We start from the raw sequence: 17,076 nt of genomic DNA on the forward strand, positions 1-17,076 counted from the left end.
CATTGACTCTGTATCTGAAGCTCAGATACTTAAAAATAATCATTATTTTATAATATGGCACACTTAGTGGAATGGGCTCAAGTCATTGTGCTTTAAAACAAATGTTATTGAAGGCTGGGCACAGTGGTGCACACCTGTAATCCCAGAGGCTTAGGGTGCTAAGGCAGGAGGATCACAAGTTCAAACCCATCCTCAGCAACTTTGTGAGACCCTGTTTTAGAATTAAAAAATAAAAGAGTTTGGATGTGGCTCAGTGGTTGAGTGTCTCTGGGTTCAGTCCCTGTTACCAAAAATAAAAATTAAAAATTGTTATTGGTAAAATTGGACATCATTATGGGGAAAGTTAGGTTTTCACTTTATACCACACTAAAAATTATGATTAACAATCTAACATAAATATTACAAAACTATTCTGAAAGTGGGGCTGGGGCTCAGTATCAGGGATTGAACCCAGGGGCACTCAACATTAAGCTACATCCCTAGCCCTTTTTATTTTTTGAGACTATAAGTTGCTTAGAGCCTCGCTAGGTTGCTGAGGCTGCCTTTGAATTTGTGATACTACTGCCTCAGCCTCCCAAGCTGCTGGGATGAGCCACCATGCCTGGCTCCATAAGACTTTTAAACTTTGGTATAGAAAAAGTCAGTATAAGCAAAATTAGGTGATGGGAAGCTACAGATAGGGAAAAATATTCGTATCATACATGAACAGGTTGAGTTAATAACTCTGGTAGGTAAGATAATGGCTTCCCAAGATGTCCACATCCCAATCCCTAGAATCTGTGAATATATTACCTTACATATAAAGGTAGGAAGAGTATCCTGGACTCTCTAATCACAGGGGTCTTTAAAATGGAAGTGGGAGACAAAAGAGGCCAAAATAATGCAACGACTTTCCTCTATTACCTTTGAAGATAGAGGAAGGGTGGGGGGGCCAGTAGTCAGGCCTCTAGAGCCTGGGAAAGTGAAGGAATGAATCCTAGCTACATCCTACAGAAAGAAATGCAGCCCTGCTGACCACCCATCCCCCACCCCCATGGGCCCTGCCCCTTTTTTGAACCAGGGATTGAACCCAAGGGTGATTAACCAATAAGCCACATCCCTAGCCTCCCCACCCCCTCTTTTAAAAATTTTTTTTAGTCTCACTAAATTGCTTGGAGTCATTAAGTTGCTGAGGCTGGCTTTTAACTTGTGATCCTCCTGCCTCAGCTTCCTGAGCCACTGGGATTACAGGCATGCACCACCATGCCTAGCTAACTCCTTGATTTTAGCCCTGTGAGACACATCAGACAGAATTCTGACAAAATTTCTTATTTTTTGGTGATTATTAGAGCAACAGAATAGAGACAATGTAGTATTCAAACAACTGCAATAGGAAAATAGGAGAGGGCTGTGAACAAGTTAGTAACTATAGAAGAAAAATCCTGATGGTTATTAAATGTGAAAAAGCTTTTTTTTTTTTTATTTTTTGGTGGCCTTGGGGATGGATGAGCTGACACAGGGAGAAAGGAGCAGGGCTGAGAAGAAATGATAAATTTATCATTGGATAAATTGTGGGTCAAGTGGATGAAGAAGGGAACCATACCCAGGACCAAGAACAACTTCCTAGACTCAGGCTAGTGCTCATGTAAATGGATATATTTTATGTTCACTTGTTGTGAAGTATTTTTCTTAAAGGGCAGCATTGTGCTGTATTTTCCTGGCCCTATATCCTCACTCGGTAGAGATGTGTGTATAACAGATGTGGTCATCTGTGAAATCTGGAAAAGAGTCTGCAGAATGCTGAGTTCTTTACCTCTGGGAACTGATCCTGAGGGAATATGGCAGCAGCAGAAGCTAGTAAGGAATTGATATTCCAGTAACCTTGACTCCAAAGAAGACATGAGTAGGATTTGTCTAGGTCAGCTAGTTTATTAGATTTTCTCCTCATCCTCCAACTATAGGTTGGCTATAGGTTATGAGGTACTGGGTGGCAGTACTACCAGTTTTTTCTCTATTGACAGGATTTAGTGGGCAGGGTTCCATGGATACCCAGAAATTTGTCTAAGACTCTTAGAAGACCCCTGGTTCGGGGAACCTGGGGTGTGGGGGATGGAAGATTCTTCTCCATGTGCACCCAAGGACAGTGTTCACAGTGACAAGGGTTCTGAATGTCACCAGCTACTCTCCCTGAACTTCGCTGATTCTGGGGACCTATAGCCTTGGGCAGAAGCTGGTGAGGGAGAGCAGTGCATTGAGAGCTCTGGCCCCTGCTCTGAGACCTTCGGGGAAATCTGCTTACAAGGGTCTCTGCTAGTCTGCAGGCCTGGGCAGGGTGGCTCTTCCCTGTGAGTGTGGATGAACCCAGTCTTGCATTCCCTCTTTCACATTCTCCTGGTTTGAATTTTCTGAGACTCTCTTTCTTTTTGGCTGAAGATAGGGCTGTAGCTTTGGCTTGTCTTTTGCCTGAGGCTAGAACCCCAGGGTTTGATAGCTTTCCCACACCTAGACAGTTCTCACCAGCCTGCATTTGACTATGTGGCCCCTGGGGTGAGACTTGGGCTACTATCTTATCTTTTATTTTCTCCTTTTTCTGAGACTTTTCTACTCTGCCAGAAGTTCGTGGCTGAGGCAGGAAAGAGGAGTGGGTGTGGTGACAGTGGAAGGACTGGACAGACTGAGACAGTGTGCTCTGAACTTTAGGGGGATTACAACTTAAAGAGTGGGGGTGTAGATTTGGGGAATTAGTTTGCTGTGGTGGGCAGGAAGAGAGTCCCCAGGAGTCTAGAGTTATGGAACTCAGGACAGGGGAGCTGAAAGATGGGCTCTGCTGCAGTTTCTTCAGCCTGAGTTTTAACTCTCTACTCCATTGCCAGGCATGGATCCCAGGGTTGGTGAGCATTTCTGGGATAGCCTTATCTTGGGAGGATGGGGCCTCTGCCTTAGCTCCTGAGAACATCTCTCCCTTCTGTAGGCTAGGCTGGGTGGGCTCAATCTTTTGAGCTTCAGCTAGGTTGGGAGGCCAGGATATTGGATGCAGGGGATCCACTACTGGTGGGCTGGGACCCTGGGGAGCCTCCCTCGGTTGCACATTTCTGCACATAAATTCAAGGTCAGTATGTGGTTCTTGTAGAGGAGCAGAGAGAGAGCTGAGGGCTGGGAGCTGAGTGACCCCACAGTTCTCTCTCTCTTTCACTTCTTCCCTCACAAGTTTATATTTGCATTGGTCTCCAAAAGGCTCATTTTTGGGGGACTTGGAAAGAGAGTTTGTGGGTAGGTTGGGGCCCCAAACTACAGAAACATAACAATTTTCTTTCTGCTCCATGTTCTCCCTAATAGGTTCAGAGTCAGACAGAACTCCTAGGGGACTGGCTCCATGCAGATCTTGGGGTATGCTGCGAGCTGGAAGCTCAGAGGCCCAGAAGTTATTTTTTCTTTGTGTGTCCCCACATCTAACTTCAGAACCAAATAGGATTTCCACGGAGCTATCTCTGAGGGGCTTTAGTACAAGAGTTGAGAGTGGGCCAGAGGCAAGAGATGGGGGCTCAGAATCCCAGGAATTTCTGGAATGCTCCATGTCCTTCCATGTAGCTTCTGATCTAGGGAGGCCATTCACAGTATTGATTTTGTATAGTTCTATAAGGGGGGTTGGAGATGTTGTATGGGTAGGGTCTAGGGTATCAGACACCCAGAGATTCTCCCTTTGCCCCTTGGTCTCCTGAAAAGCTTTGGACTCCAACAGGACTTCCTGGAAGCTCATTACTAAAGATTCCATCAGAGAGGCTGAGGGAAGCCTGGGAGATGAAACTGGGTCTGCAGAAACCCCAAAATGTTCTCTATTCTGCGTGCCCCTCAATGGAGTCTTATGTCCTGAGGGGACATATGCAGAACTGCTTTCAGAGAGTCTTGGCCGCAGGTCCACACATGGAGGTTCAAAGGCCCAGGGATTTCCTGAGTTTTCTGTGCATCTCAACTGTGGCTCATATCCAGATAGGTCTTCTAGGACACTGTTTTTATCGAGTTGTGACAGGGAGTCTAGGGGAGGGCAAGGGGCTGGCATTGGAGATTTAGTGACTTGAGGATTCTCTCTGTATCCCATGGTTCCCCAGAAGTCCTTAGGCCTAGATAGTCCTCGTTTAGGGCTTACTTTTGGGGGTCCTGACAGAGAAACTGGGGGTTGACAGGAGGCTGGTCTTGGGGGTTCAGAAACTTGGGGGCTGTCTTTATGGCCTGTGGTTCCCCACTGAGCTTCATATTGAGGTGCAACTCCTGGAGGGCTAGTTCCTTGAGCTTCCATCATGGGTGTTGTAGTTTGGTAAAAAGCCAGGTTTGGGGGCTCAGAGATCTGATAGTTCTCTTTTAGCTCTGTGGTTTCCCAGAGGGACTTAGATCTAGTCAGGCCTACTATGGGGCTAGCTGACTGGAGTTCTGTCAGGGAGGCTAGGGTTGGGCTAGGAGCTGACATTGCTGGCTCAGAGGCTTTCAGGTTCTCAGTTTGTCCCATGGTCCTACATGGGGCCTCAAACCTAGTTAGGACTTCCAAAGGTCTAGAGGCGTAGAGCAGAGAGGTAGAGAGTGACTCTGGGTTGGGTTGATGGAGGTTGAAGTCCCTTGGCACCCCCCACCAGGCCTCGGATGAGGATGAGAACTTGGAGGTTCTGATTCTTTGGAGTTCAGACTGTGGGTGCAGCACTTGATCCCCAGAGACCCAAGGAACCTCTTTATGCTGTGCAAGCCACTGTGTGTGGGCCTTAGCACCAGATAAGACTTGCTTGTGATTCATAGGCAAGGGCTTAAGGTGGAGGGATGATGATGGGACAGGAGAGGAGGATGGAGATGGAACTAACTGAGGATTAGAGGTCATTCTTTCCAAATATTCTGTTGTATGAGCTTCATGAGTAAGAAGCTGGGTTGGGGAAAAATAATGGGGAAGCAGCAAGTTATACCTAGACAGGAAGGCAAGCTTGTTGAAGAAAATAGAAGGACAAACAGATATCTTCAGGGAGGAGGGGCCATCTGGGCTCAGGAAGATGGTGTCCAAGGACTCACTGTGCAGAGCAGGGAGACCCCAGAATAGCTGGCTTTTTCTCTGCTGCAGGCAGCCCCCCAATGTTGTCTTGTTCTTCACCTGCAGGTTGGTCAGGATCTGGAAGGTAGGGAAGGATCTGAAGGGGTTTTTGAGTGATGTAAGTATTTGTTCTGGTGTCCCTGTGGCCTTGGGGAGGCTCTTGGAACAATAGGGTGGCTTGGGTGGGGCTTGGCTGCCTTGCTCTCCAATGGGATCATCTTTGGTAGGAGAATGTGATTTCAACGAATTCATAGATGATGACTTTTCTTCCTTTTTTCCTTCTTCTTCCATTTCTTCCCCCTCTTCTTCCTCTTCCTCCTCTGATTTTTGCCTCCATGAGCCAAAGAAGTCCAGAAGGGGTAGGCCCTAGGGTGTAGAGAAAGATATTATCAGACACAAAGCCTTCTTGAAGATACAAGCTGTGTCATGAAGTCCTCAGTTTCTGCTCTACATGAAGAGTGAACAGTTAACTCATCTGGTCCCACATATGTGGTTAGTAGTCACTCACCCAATTCCTCATCCAGTGTTAAAAGTCATAACTGAGTCCTCATTTTGAGATCACCATTTCCTCAGATAACCCTACATCTGGAGTCAGTGACCATTCATCAGGCTTCAAATCTCATGTCAATGGACATTCAGCCTAACTGAGTCCTCATTTTGAGATCACCATTTCCTCAGATAACCCTACATCTGGAGTCAGTGATCATTCATCAGGCTTCAAATCTCATGTCAATGGACATTCAGCCTCAAATCTAGGCTTTATCATCATCCATCTGAGGCCACACACACATACTAGTGATTCCTCACCTAACCTCACATGTAGTGTCAATAGTTATTAATCGAGCTGCACTTCCATGTTCAGAAGTCACCCACCTTGCCTTGAATGATGTCCCCAGAGCACCAGGGCTGAAGCTGTTGCCAGCTCCCAAGGTACCACCATCTCCGGAACTGCCAAACCATGAACAAGCATAGTATCACCAGATTCCCTGGACTCTGAAGGCAGCAGCTGCCACAGTGTCTGCAAGTCAGAGCTTGGGTCAGCTGACCCCAGAGAATACCCATTTCTCCCTTAACCCAAGTCAGGTCTTCTTGCAGCCATTGCATTTTCCTCAGCCTAATGGCAGTTTACTCTGAGGTCATCATTGCATCACAGAACAAAGAATTCCCATCCCCCATATGGGATGAGGCCTAACAGCCTTCTTCCAGAATTTAGGGTCAAAAAATTATCTCTATGAAGGTAACTCATCCTTCATACAGGGCAATTTGGGTGATCCCCTTTTGTCAAGGCCAGAATATGCCTTAGGTATTATGAATAAGGACATGGATTCTAGCATGAAACTATCATTTTCAAATCCTAACTGTGACATCTTACCTGAGAAACCTCAAACTGTTTAATTTTTTAGTACCTCAGTTTTCTCATCTATAAAATGGGGATAATATTATTACTTATTATAGTTTCTTTTTGAGGATTAAATGAATAAATACATGTGCTTAGAATAATATCTGGTGTCTAGTATATGCTGTATTTAAATTTCCTTCCTTACTTACTGGGGATTGAACCCAGAGATGCTAAATCCCAGTCCCCTCCCTTTTTTTTAATTCACTTTTTTTAAAAAAAGTTAACCTTTATTTTATTTATTTGTCTTAATGTGGTGCTGAGGATTGAACTCAGTACCTCACTCATGCTAGGCAAGCACTCTACCACTGAGCTACAACCCCAGTCTTCCCCAATCTTTTTTACTTTTTATTTTGAGAAAGGGTGTCACTAAATTGCTGAATCTGGCCTTGAGCTTGCCATGCTCCTGCCTCAGCTTTTTATTTCTTTTAAGGTTCCTGATGACAAGCCTCATTTCATCTTTTTTTTGGTACTTGGGATTGAACCCAGGAGTACTCTACCATTCTATTGAGCTATACCTCCAGCTCTTTTTTATTTTGAAAGAGGGTATCTCTAAGTTGCTTTGTCTGGCTTCGAATTTGGGGTCCTCCTGCCTCTGCCTCCCAAGTCACTTGGATTAAAGGCATGCACCATCATGCCCAGCTCATATTATCATAAATCAATGTATTTTATTTAGAGACTGGGTCTCACTGAGTTGCTAAGTACCTCATTGTTGCTGAGGCTGGCTTTGTACTCGTGATCTTCCTGCTTCAGCCTCCTGAGCCACTGGGATTATAGGTGTGTGCCACCGTATCCAGCCCTTTTTTTTTTTTTTTTTTTTGGTACTGGGAATTGAACCCAGAGGTGCTTTACCATTGAATTGCACAACTACACTCCCAGTCCTTTTTTTTTAAATGTTTTATTTCAAGACAGGATCTTGCTAAGTTGCTTAGGGCTTTGCAACATTGCTCAGGCTGGCTTCAAACTTGTAATCCTCCTGCATCAGCCTCCTAAGTACCTGGGATTACAGGTGTGCACCACCATGTCCAGCTCTTGCTCCAGTTTTTACCATATTCTTGCCATGGTTAATGCCAAGGCTAAGGTCTGTTTGCTGTTTATCATTGTGACTATAATTTTGTTTTCTTTTTTTAATTGCTTTTGTTTTTTAAATATATGACAACGGAATGCATCACAATTCTTATTACACATATAGAACACAATTTTTCATATCTCTGTTTGTATATAAAGTATGTTCACACCAACTCATGTCTTCATACATGTACTTTGGATAATGGTGTCTATCACATTCCACCATCATTGCTAACCCCCTGGCCCCTTCCTTCTCCTCCCACCTCTCTGCCCTATCTAGAGTTTATCTATTCCTCCTATGCTCCCTCTTCCTACACCACTATGAGTCAGTCACCTTATATCAGAGAAAACATTCGCCATTTGTTTTTTTGGGGGGATTGGCTTACTTCACTTAGCATTATCTTCTCCAACGCCATCCATTTACCTACAAATGCCATGATTTTATTCTCTTTTATTGCTGAGTAATATTCCATTGTGTATATATGCCACATTTTTAAAATCCATTTATCTACTGAAGGGCATCTTCAGTAGATAAATAGCTAATCTGGTTCCACAGATTAACTATTGTGAATTGTGCTGCTATAAACATTGATGTGACTGTGTCCCTGTAGTATGCTGTTTTTAAGTCCTTAGGGTATAGACTGAGGAGTGGGATAGCTGGGTCAAATGGTGGTTCCATTCCAGATTTTCCGAGGAATCTCCATATAGCTTTCCATATTGGCTGCACCAATTTGCAGTCCCCCTAGCAATGTATGAGTGTGCCTTTTTCCCCACATCCTCGCCAATATTTATGATTGTCTTCATAATAGCTGCCATTCTATCTAGAGTGAGATGGTATCTTAGAATAGTTTTGATTTTCATTTCTCTAATTGCTAGAGATGAAGAACATTTTTTATGATTTTGTTAATTGATTAAATATCCTCTTCTGGGAAGTGTCTGTTTATGTCCTTGGCCCATTTTGAATGGGTTATTTGGGTTTTTTTAGTGTTTAGCTTTTTGAATTCTTTATATACCCTAGAGATTAGTGCTCTATCTGATGTGTGAGAGGTAAAAATTTGCTCCCAAGATGTAGGCTCTCTGTTCACCTCACAGATTGTTTCTTTTGCTGAGAAGAAACTTTTTAGTTTGAGTCCATCCCACTTATTGATTCTTGGTTTTAATTCTTGTGCTATAGGAGTTTTATTAAGGAAGTTGGGGCCTTTATTTTGTTTTCTTACAACTTGTCCATTTTTACTCATTTGCATTACATGCCTGATGTTTGAGTTTGTAACCACTGGGTGAAGAAGGTAAGTTGAGTCCTGAGAGAAAATACAAAAGACAATATTAGATACTTATTCTGTGCTTGTTAATTTATATTTTTGCCAAAATAATTTACCAAGTTATTAATTTCTGTCTTCTACTCCTTGCCAGTAGAATAAAAAGGTAACTATGCTCTCCTTCCAGGAATTCTATATTTCTTGTTCCATGGAATTGTTTATGTTTGTGTTTCTGGTCATAAACAGGACTTGGAAAACACCTGTTCTACAACATTACCCAGGCTCTTGTTTGGGAGGGGAATTTAATTTAGTTGGGTAATTTTTTTTTTTTTTTACGGGTCGGGGGAGTACTGGTGTTTGAACTCAGGGGCACTCAACCACGGAACCGCATCCCCAGTTCTTTTTTGTATTTAGAGATAGTCTCATTGAGTTGCTTAGCACCTCACTTTTGCTGATGCTGGCTTTGAACTCGTGATCCTCCTCCTCAGCTTCTCGAGCCTCTGGGATTATAGGCATGTGCCACTGCACCTAGCTACCTGGGTATTTTTAAGGAGAAGATGGAAGAGGTACTGAGTTGAAAGAAGAGGAGTTGGTCAAGTATAGTGGTGGACCCAAGAATTTCAGAAAAGAGATGTAGTGATGGATGACACTGAGTCTTGAGGTACAGAGGCAGAGCCATGTGTCTGCCCTGAAGACCCACGATGTCATCTCTGGAGGCCTATTTAGCAGACATGATAGGCTGTAGACTTCTAGAAGGGAAGAACATCTGAGGCAACTGTCCTGAAATCTCACATATTAGTGCATTACTTTGTTTTTTGAGGGGCTCTTGGTGATTGGAAATCCTGTTGTTTCTTTTAAAGTTTTTCCAATTTTAATAGTATTATACATTGACTTGGGAAGATATGCAAAGGTAGAAGGGCGAATTCCCACCAACTTCTAATTTCAAAATAATTTATATAGCAATTTGTATTTATTTGTATTTATTTCCAGATTTTACCATTCATATCTTTATATTGTCTAAATAATGTGTAGATTTTTTAAAAGGTAAGAAAGTAATTAATAATTTATCATAAATCTTTTCTATGCACTGTACCTTCTTCCTAAGTATAATTTTTAAAAATAATTATTTAGCTGTTGATAGACCTTTATTTTATTTATTTATATGAGATACTGAGAATCAAACCCAGTGCCTCATACATGCTAGGCAAGTGCATTACTGCTGAGCCATAGCCCCAACCCACCCTAAGTATAATTTTTAATGACTATGATCTTCTCTAAAGTAGATATACTACATTAATTTAACCATTCTATTATTCTTTTAGATGGTTTTCAATTTTCTGAAACTATATATATGCTTAATATGGATTTATAGTTGTATTTGCCTATAAACTGTCTTTTAAGAAGCCATAAAACTTATAAAAAATTTCATATGATTTCCTAACTCTGAGTTCCACACTTGGGTCACTGTGCTTCTCTCTCCTTGGGTGAGTTAGCTAATGTATGGGTTATTTTAGCAATAACTTATCCTTTGAGTTTAAATCTAACAAATCCAATTGCTTGTTAAACATCTGCAAGCTTGATTTTCCACAAGGACCTCAGGCCTAACATCTTCATAATTTAGTGCATTATTTTATTCTATCCCATTCTAGTCTTCCTGTTGTATTCCCCAGATCAGTTAGTATCATTTAGTTGTAAGCAAGAAACATTGGAGCCCTTCTAATACTCGCCAGCTTTTGCCAATTTTGTCTATTGTTTCTCAAATCTCTTTACTCCTCAGATTTACTGTCACTTTGGTAATTCAGATCTTTATTATTTCTACCATATATTAGCCTCCTAGATAATCTTCACTCCTCTAGCTTTGCCCATCTTAAATTCTTTCCCCTTACTACTATTTAAAACAAAACTGACTGTGATATTCCCTCCTTAAAATCCTTCAGTGAGGTCATATTTCCTACATAGTCTACAGAGTCCTCCACCTGCTGATTTCCCTATACTTCTTCAGCTTCTCTTACCCTTCCATGCATTTATTGTTCTAATAATAGAAATTCTTGTAGTTTTCCTTGATTGCCTCATACTGTTCAATGCTTCCATATCATTGCCCATCATGATTTTGATTTCTCAGTTTGGAATGCCCTCATCCTTTTTTTCTACCCAGATAATTCTTATCCCAATTCAGGCATTATTTCCTTAGGGTACTTACCCTGAAGGTCCAACTTGGTCCAAATGTTCTTTCTTTTTGCACTACATAGTGCTTAACTCTTCAGGTGAAACCGTTAAACATAGTTACTTTATATACTATTTTTTATCATTTTAGTATCTGCAGTCTATGTATGCCTTCTTTTTCAGTTTGTAGTCCCTCTTTTTTTGGGGGGTACCAGGTATTGAACTCAGGGGCACTTAACCACTGAGCCATATCCCCATCCCTATTTTGTATTTTATTTATAGAGAGGGTCTCATTGAGTTCCCTAGCGCCTCACTTTTTGCTGATGCTGGCTTTGAACTCCTGATCCTCTTGCCTCAGCCTCCTGAGCCTCTGGGATTATGTGTGTGCCCCACTACGCCCAGCTATAGATGTAGGAGGTCAGATTCCTTCATATATATTTTCTTAGGAATATATTATGAGCTCTTAAGAGCTCATCTTTGGTTAAACTTTAACTTTGGGAATCTGGAAAAGCCTGGATTGAGATGATTTGTCTTGGTTTCTCCTATGTGCTAGGGGATACTACCAAACTGGAACTGTTATTTATTTCTTAGATTAGGAGTTCTCATACTGTAAGTGTACTATAAATTCAAATGTGAGGACTCCATAAGACTTGGGGCTATCATAAATTATTTGGGAATATTATTGGTATTAGTACATTAGTCTTTTCTACCCAGTTTTGCCAATTTTTTCTACTTTTCAAAATTGTTTCTCCTTCCTATTCTTACTGACATCAGAAGCACTTTGGTTTTATTATTAGTTCATATTGTCAGTATTCAGATTTTTCTATTTACCTCCTTAATAGAAAATATACTATAGCTTAATAGAAAATATACTATAGCCCTTTTGGGTACCTGGTTTTATTTATAATTCTTCTTTTTAAAAGTTGTTGATGTATCCTTATTTTATTTATTTATATGTGGTGCTGAGAATTGACCCTAGTGCCTCACACATGCTAGGCAAGTGCTCTACTACTGAGCCGCAATCCCAGCCCTTATTTGTAATTCTTAGATAAAGCTGCTTTACTTTGTCTAGTTTAATACTATTCCTCAGGAGTATGGATAAGCAGCAAAGTTTTGGTTTCTGGGTTGGGCACATTGTTAGGGCAATCTTGGTGTTTGTGTCCATATAATTTTAGCTTTAGGTTTTCTTCCTCCTTCACTCATTTCCCTCTTCCCTGCCTTCCTTATTCTCTGCCTCTTTTTTCGTTATTGAGTGCTTTCATTACTTCTGAGCACAGTAATGCATTTTGGTGTATTTGTTTTTACTTATCCTGAAACTGGGTGTTTCACAGTGTATCGCTGGGTGGCCAGCACCTTGCCAGGGAATTCTTGCCTGCTCAGAGGGATAAGCCTCCTGAGAAATTAAAGTCTAGAATAATTACTAAGGACCAAAAGACAAAGTCAGAAAGGATAGTTTTAAAGATGGTGCTCCTGATAGTTCCAGTCCACACAGGAGCTGGAGCTAGACAATTAAAAATTAGTTCCCATGGTTTATTTAAGGGTGTACATCAAAGGCAGGGATAAAACTTCAAGGGCAGAGTCTTGCTTCATGTTGTCTTGCAGTCAACAGATTGATTGGTATCTTGGCAGGTCACATCCATCTCAGAGGGGCTGTGCGGCTACAGCAGGTCACCCCATCTCCAGTGCTGTGTGGGACCTGGGGCAGAGCTTGAATAGGGCCCACAAGGTCTGTGGGCAGTCAACCAGAGGAAATGTCCGCTGGAAGTTCCTAGATACCCAATTTCCCTATTCAATTGGGCTGTGATGCATGATTTAGGCTGTGATAGCCCATGGATGGCTCGAGACAACAGTGGAAAAGTATTTCAGAATATCTAGCCTACTTAAATTTCTAGAAACAGATTTTATAGATTTTGAGTGTGTGTATATGTATTGTTAGGGATTATCCCAGGATCTTTCTTGTGCATGTTAAGCAAGTACTCTACCCCTGAGTTGTAGTCCTAGCCCACCTTGGACTTCATTTAAAAAAACTGGGTTCTGAAACTGGGAATGTAACTTAGTGATATAATGTGAATTTAGCACATGCTATAAACACTAGGTTTGATTCTCAGCTCCAAACTGTCAGATCAGGTGAGGTGGTCATCGACCAAATTTAAAAGGCCAGCCCAATGATGCTTTATTGAGATATCACTCCCAGGCGGAACTTGATCAGACCCACAGAATAGACAGGAGAAGGGTCTGAGGAGAAACCGTGTGGAAGCTTGACCGGGCTGGACTTTTATGGGGCTTACAGCAGGAAGGGAAGTTCTTGGGATAGGAAAAGATGTTCTTAGGGTCCCTTGTCCCGTTGGAGTTGGTCAGGAAAGTTGGCTGAACTCCAGGATTGGCCAGGGGGAAAGAACACAGAAATTCTTTAATTCAATGTATAAAACCATGTAATTTATATATAATGAATGTCTACAACTTGCTTAAAGAGAGGAGAATCAGAACTGGGTCCTGGACTCTTATTCACTTCTTGTTTTTTAGCATTAGTGCAGAGGGAAGAGGAACAAAGAGAAAGTATTTTAGGTAAGGGTCTGCCTATTCATCTTGGAGCTTTCAAGTGTTAATCTCTTTTTTTGGGGGGGTATTACTGGAATTGAACCTAGAGGTATTCTACAACTGAGCTACATTCCCAGATCTATTTTTATTTTGAGACAGGTTATTACTGAGTTGCTGAGGCTGGCCTCAAACTTGGCAATCTTCCTGCCTCAGTCTGCTGAATGGTTGGGATTATATGTGTGAACCACTTTCATCCGGCTTCAAGAGTTAATCTTAATCTCTTCTTTCCATGAGGGACCAGTTTCACAGTCTCTCAGCTGTTAGAGCCCATCCCTCTAAGCAAACAAAGCTCTCATCTGGGGAACTCAAAGAAAGGAATCTCAGATTCCTTGCTCTGTCTATCCCTGGGAATCAAAAAATGATGGAGCTGGGCTGGGGATGTGGCTTAAGCAGTAGCGCGCTCATCTGGCATGTGTGCGGCCCTGGTTGATCCTCAGCACCACATACAAACAAAGAAATTGTGTCCGCTGAAAACTAAAACAAAAAATAAAATAAAATATTAAAAAAAAAAAAAAAAAGATGGAGCTGACTAGAGGGTCTTGCCGCTAGGTGGTGGTGTGAGACGGGGGTGGAATGACTATCTGGAAGCAGGTTTCTTTTAACAATTCTCTGAGACTTGGTTGGAATCCTCCTTGAGACACTCTTGGCCTGCATCCTTGCAACATGGTTATGAGAATCATATGGAATAACAAATAAGAAAACATTGTTGTTGGTGGTGGGGGGTGGAATCTTGCTATATTACCCAAGCTAGCCTTGAACTTGTAATTCTGCCATTTTAGTATCCTAAGTAAATGAGATTACAGGCATATACCACTGGCTTGGTTTAAGAAAGGTCTCTCAGGCTGGGGTTGTGGTTCAGCGGAAGATGGCTCTGGGTTCTATCCTTAGCACCACATAAAAATAAAATAAAGATATTGTATCCATCTACAACTAAAAAAGAATAAAATATTTTTTAAAAAAGAGAAAGCTCTCTCTCTTTTTAATGTTTTCTTTATTGGTGAATTATAGTTGTACATAATGATGGGTTTTTAAATTATTTTAATTTGTTCTAATTATTTATACATGAAAGTTGAATGTATTTTGACACATTGTACATAAATGGAGTATAACTTCTCATTCATCTAGTTCTATATGATGTAGAGTTACACGGTTCATGTAATCATATATGCACATAGGGTAATAATGTCAGATTCATTCTACTATTATTCCTACCTTCTTACCCCCTCCCCTCCCTTTACTCCTCTCTGTCTAGTCCAAAATATGTCTATTCTTCCCCTCTCCTCTTATTGTGAATTAGCACCCACATATCAGAGAAAACATTTGGCATTTGGTTCTTCAGGATTGGCTCATTTTGCTTAGCACAATAGTCTACAGTTCCATCCATTTACTGGCAATGACATAATTTCATTCTTCTTTAAGGCTGCGTAATATTCCATTGTGTATATATACCATAGTTTCTTTATCCATTCATCTGTTGAAGGGCATCTAGGCTGGTTCCATAGTTTAGCTATTGAATTAAGCTTCTATAAACATTATGTAGTGGGAATGGAATGATTGGGTCAAATGGTGGTTCCATTCTAAGATGTCTGAGGAATCTCCATATTGCTTTCCAGAGTGGTTACACCAATTTGCACCAGAAATGTATGAGTTTCCTTTTTCCCCACATCCTTGCCAACATTTGTTGTAGCTCATATTATTATTAATTGCCATTCTGGCTGAAGTGAGATGGAATCTTAGTGTAGTTTTAATTTGCATTTCTCTAATTGCTAGAGATGTTGAACATTTTGTATTTGTTCATCAATTGTATTTCTTCTGTGAAGTATCTGTTCAGTTTCTTTGCCTATTTATTGATTAGGTTATTTGTTTTTTTGGTGTTTTTTTGAGTTCTTTATATAACCTGGAGATTAATGCTGTATCAGAGGTGCAGGTGGCAAAGATTTTTTTCCTATTCTGTAGGCTCTCTCTGCATGTTCTTGATTGTTTCCTTTACTGTGAAAAAGCTTTTTAGTTTGATTCCATCCATATTGGTGGGTTTTGTTGTTATATATTAGTACCTACATACAATATTAACAATATAATTTGGCCAATATCATCATTTCCATGTATTTTCCCTTTTCCTTCCTCTGGTCTCTTTCCTTTATTCTACTGATCTCCCTTTAATTTTCGTGAAATAGTCTGTCCCCCCCCCCACCCATCGCTCCACCCCACCCTTACCCTACTTTCTTTTCTTTTTCCTTTCTTGTTTCCACATATGAAAGAAAACATATAATCTTTGTGCTTCTGAGTATGGCTTATTTCGCTTAACATAATGGTCTCAAATTCCTTTTATTTTTCTCTAAATGACGTAATTTCATTTTTTTTTACAGCTGAATAAAACTATTGGTAAAGATGCCACATTTTCTTTATTCATTCATCTGTTGATAGACACATAGGCTGGTTCCATATTTCATCTATTGTGTATTGTGATGCTATAAACATGGGTATGCATGTATTATGTAGTATAATGACTTTAATTCTTTAGAATAAATACTGAGGAGTGGTATATCTGGGTAGTTTCGGTCCTAGTCTTTTGAGAAACCCTCATACTGACTTCCATAATGTTCGTACTAATTTACAATCCCACCAATAGTGTAAAAGTGTTCTTTTTCTCCACATCCTCTCCGATATTTACTATTATTTGTGTTCTTTTTGCGAGGAGGGTGGGTGGGTACCAGGGATTGAACTTAGATTATTTATATTCTTGATAGCATCCATTCAGACTGGAGTTAGATAAAATCTCCATGTAGTTTTAATTTGCATTTCCCTAATTGCTAACAATGTTAAACATTTTTTCACTTATTTGTTGGCCATTTGTATTTCTTCTTTTGAGAAGTGTCTGTTTAGTTTGTTTAGTACTGAATCCTAGTTTTTTATTCAACTGTTTTTCATTCCTAACACTTTCCTTTTTCCTTCTTCCTTCAGAACACTCTCGGATCTTGTTCTTTAGAAAAACCTCACTTTGTGTCTGAATGAAGCATTTATCTGGCCCCACTGTCTCTCAGGATATCAACCTCTTACCTTTTTATTATTTTTAAAATATTTATTTAAAGAATCAAGATAAAATTCTCATACCATAGAATTCAGCCCTTTACATAGTAGTTTTTAGTATATTTTACTGTTGTAGCAATCATTACCAAAAAGCAACTAGGCCACAAAGTTAGGCCACAAAGCAACTATTAGCAAATACAAAAACATAGAGATAATACCTTTCATTCTGTCAGATCATGATGGAATGAAATTAGAAATCAAAGATAAAATAAAAAGTAGAAGCTATTCTAAAACCTGGAGACTAAATAATATGCTACTGAGTGAGCAATGAATAGCAGAAGAAATCAGGGTTGATTTTTAAAAAATACTTAGAGGTATTTTTTTTATAAATGAGAATAGTGATACAACATCAAAATCTCTGGAACATTATGAAGGCAGTACTAAGAGGAAAGTTCATTGCATTGAGCTCATTCATTAAAATAATACAAAGTCAAAAAATAAATAGCATTACATGTCAAAGCCCT

General features: G+C 40.5%; 1 protein-coding gene across 1 annotated transcript; it reads right to left on the reverse strand.

The window, feature by feature from the left end:
• Positions 1-1,990: 1,990 nt before the first annotated feature.
• CUNH9orf131 (chromosome unknown C9orf131 homolog) lies at positions 1,991-6,148 on the reverse strand. Its single transcript, XM_015492396.2, has 2 exons — positions 5,918-6,148; positions 1,991-5,410 (listed from the first exon to the last, which is right to left on the reverse strand). The coding sequence occupies exons 1-2, from the start codon at positions 6,146-6,148 to the stop codon at positions 1,991-1,993; spliced, it is 3,651 nt and encodes a 1,216-aa protein (XP_015347882.1).
• Positions 6,149-17,076: the final 10,928 nt, after the last annotated feature.

The sequence above is a fragment of the Marmota marmota genome, unplaced genomic scaffold, assembly GCF_001458135.2.
Source record: "Marmota marmota marmota unplaced genomic scaffold, marMar, whole genome shotgun sequence".
Lineage (NCBI taxonomy): Eukaryota > Metazoa > Chordata > Mammalia > Rodentia > Sciuridae > Marmota > Marmota marmota.

Bases quoted from the DNA above. Each gene is read 5' to 3' on its own strand.
- CUNH9orf131 (XM_015492396.2), bottom strand. From the start codon at position 6,148: ATGCAATGGCTGCAAGAAGACCTGACTTGGGTTAAGGGAGAAATGGGT. The intron at 5,411-5,917 runs GTGGGTGACTTC...TCTACACCCTAG, and splicing joins GGGACATCATTCAAGGCAAG to GGCCTACCCCTTCTGGACTT.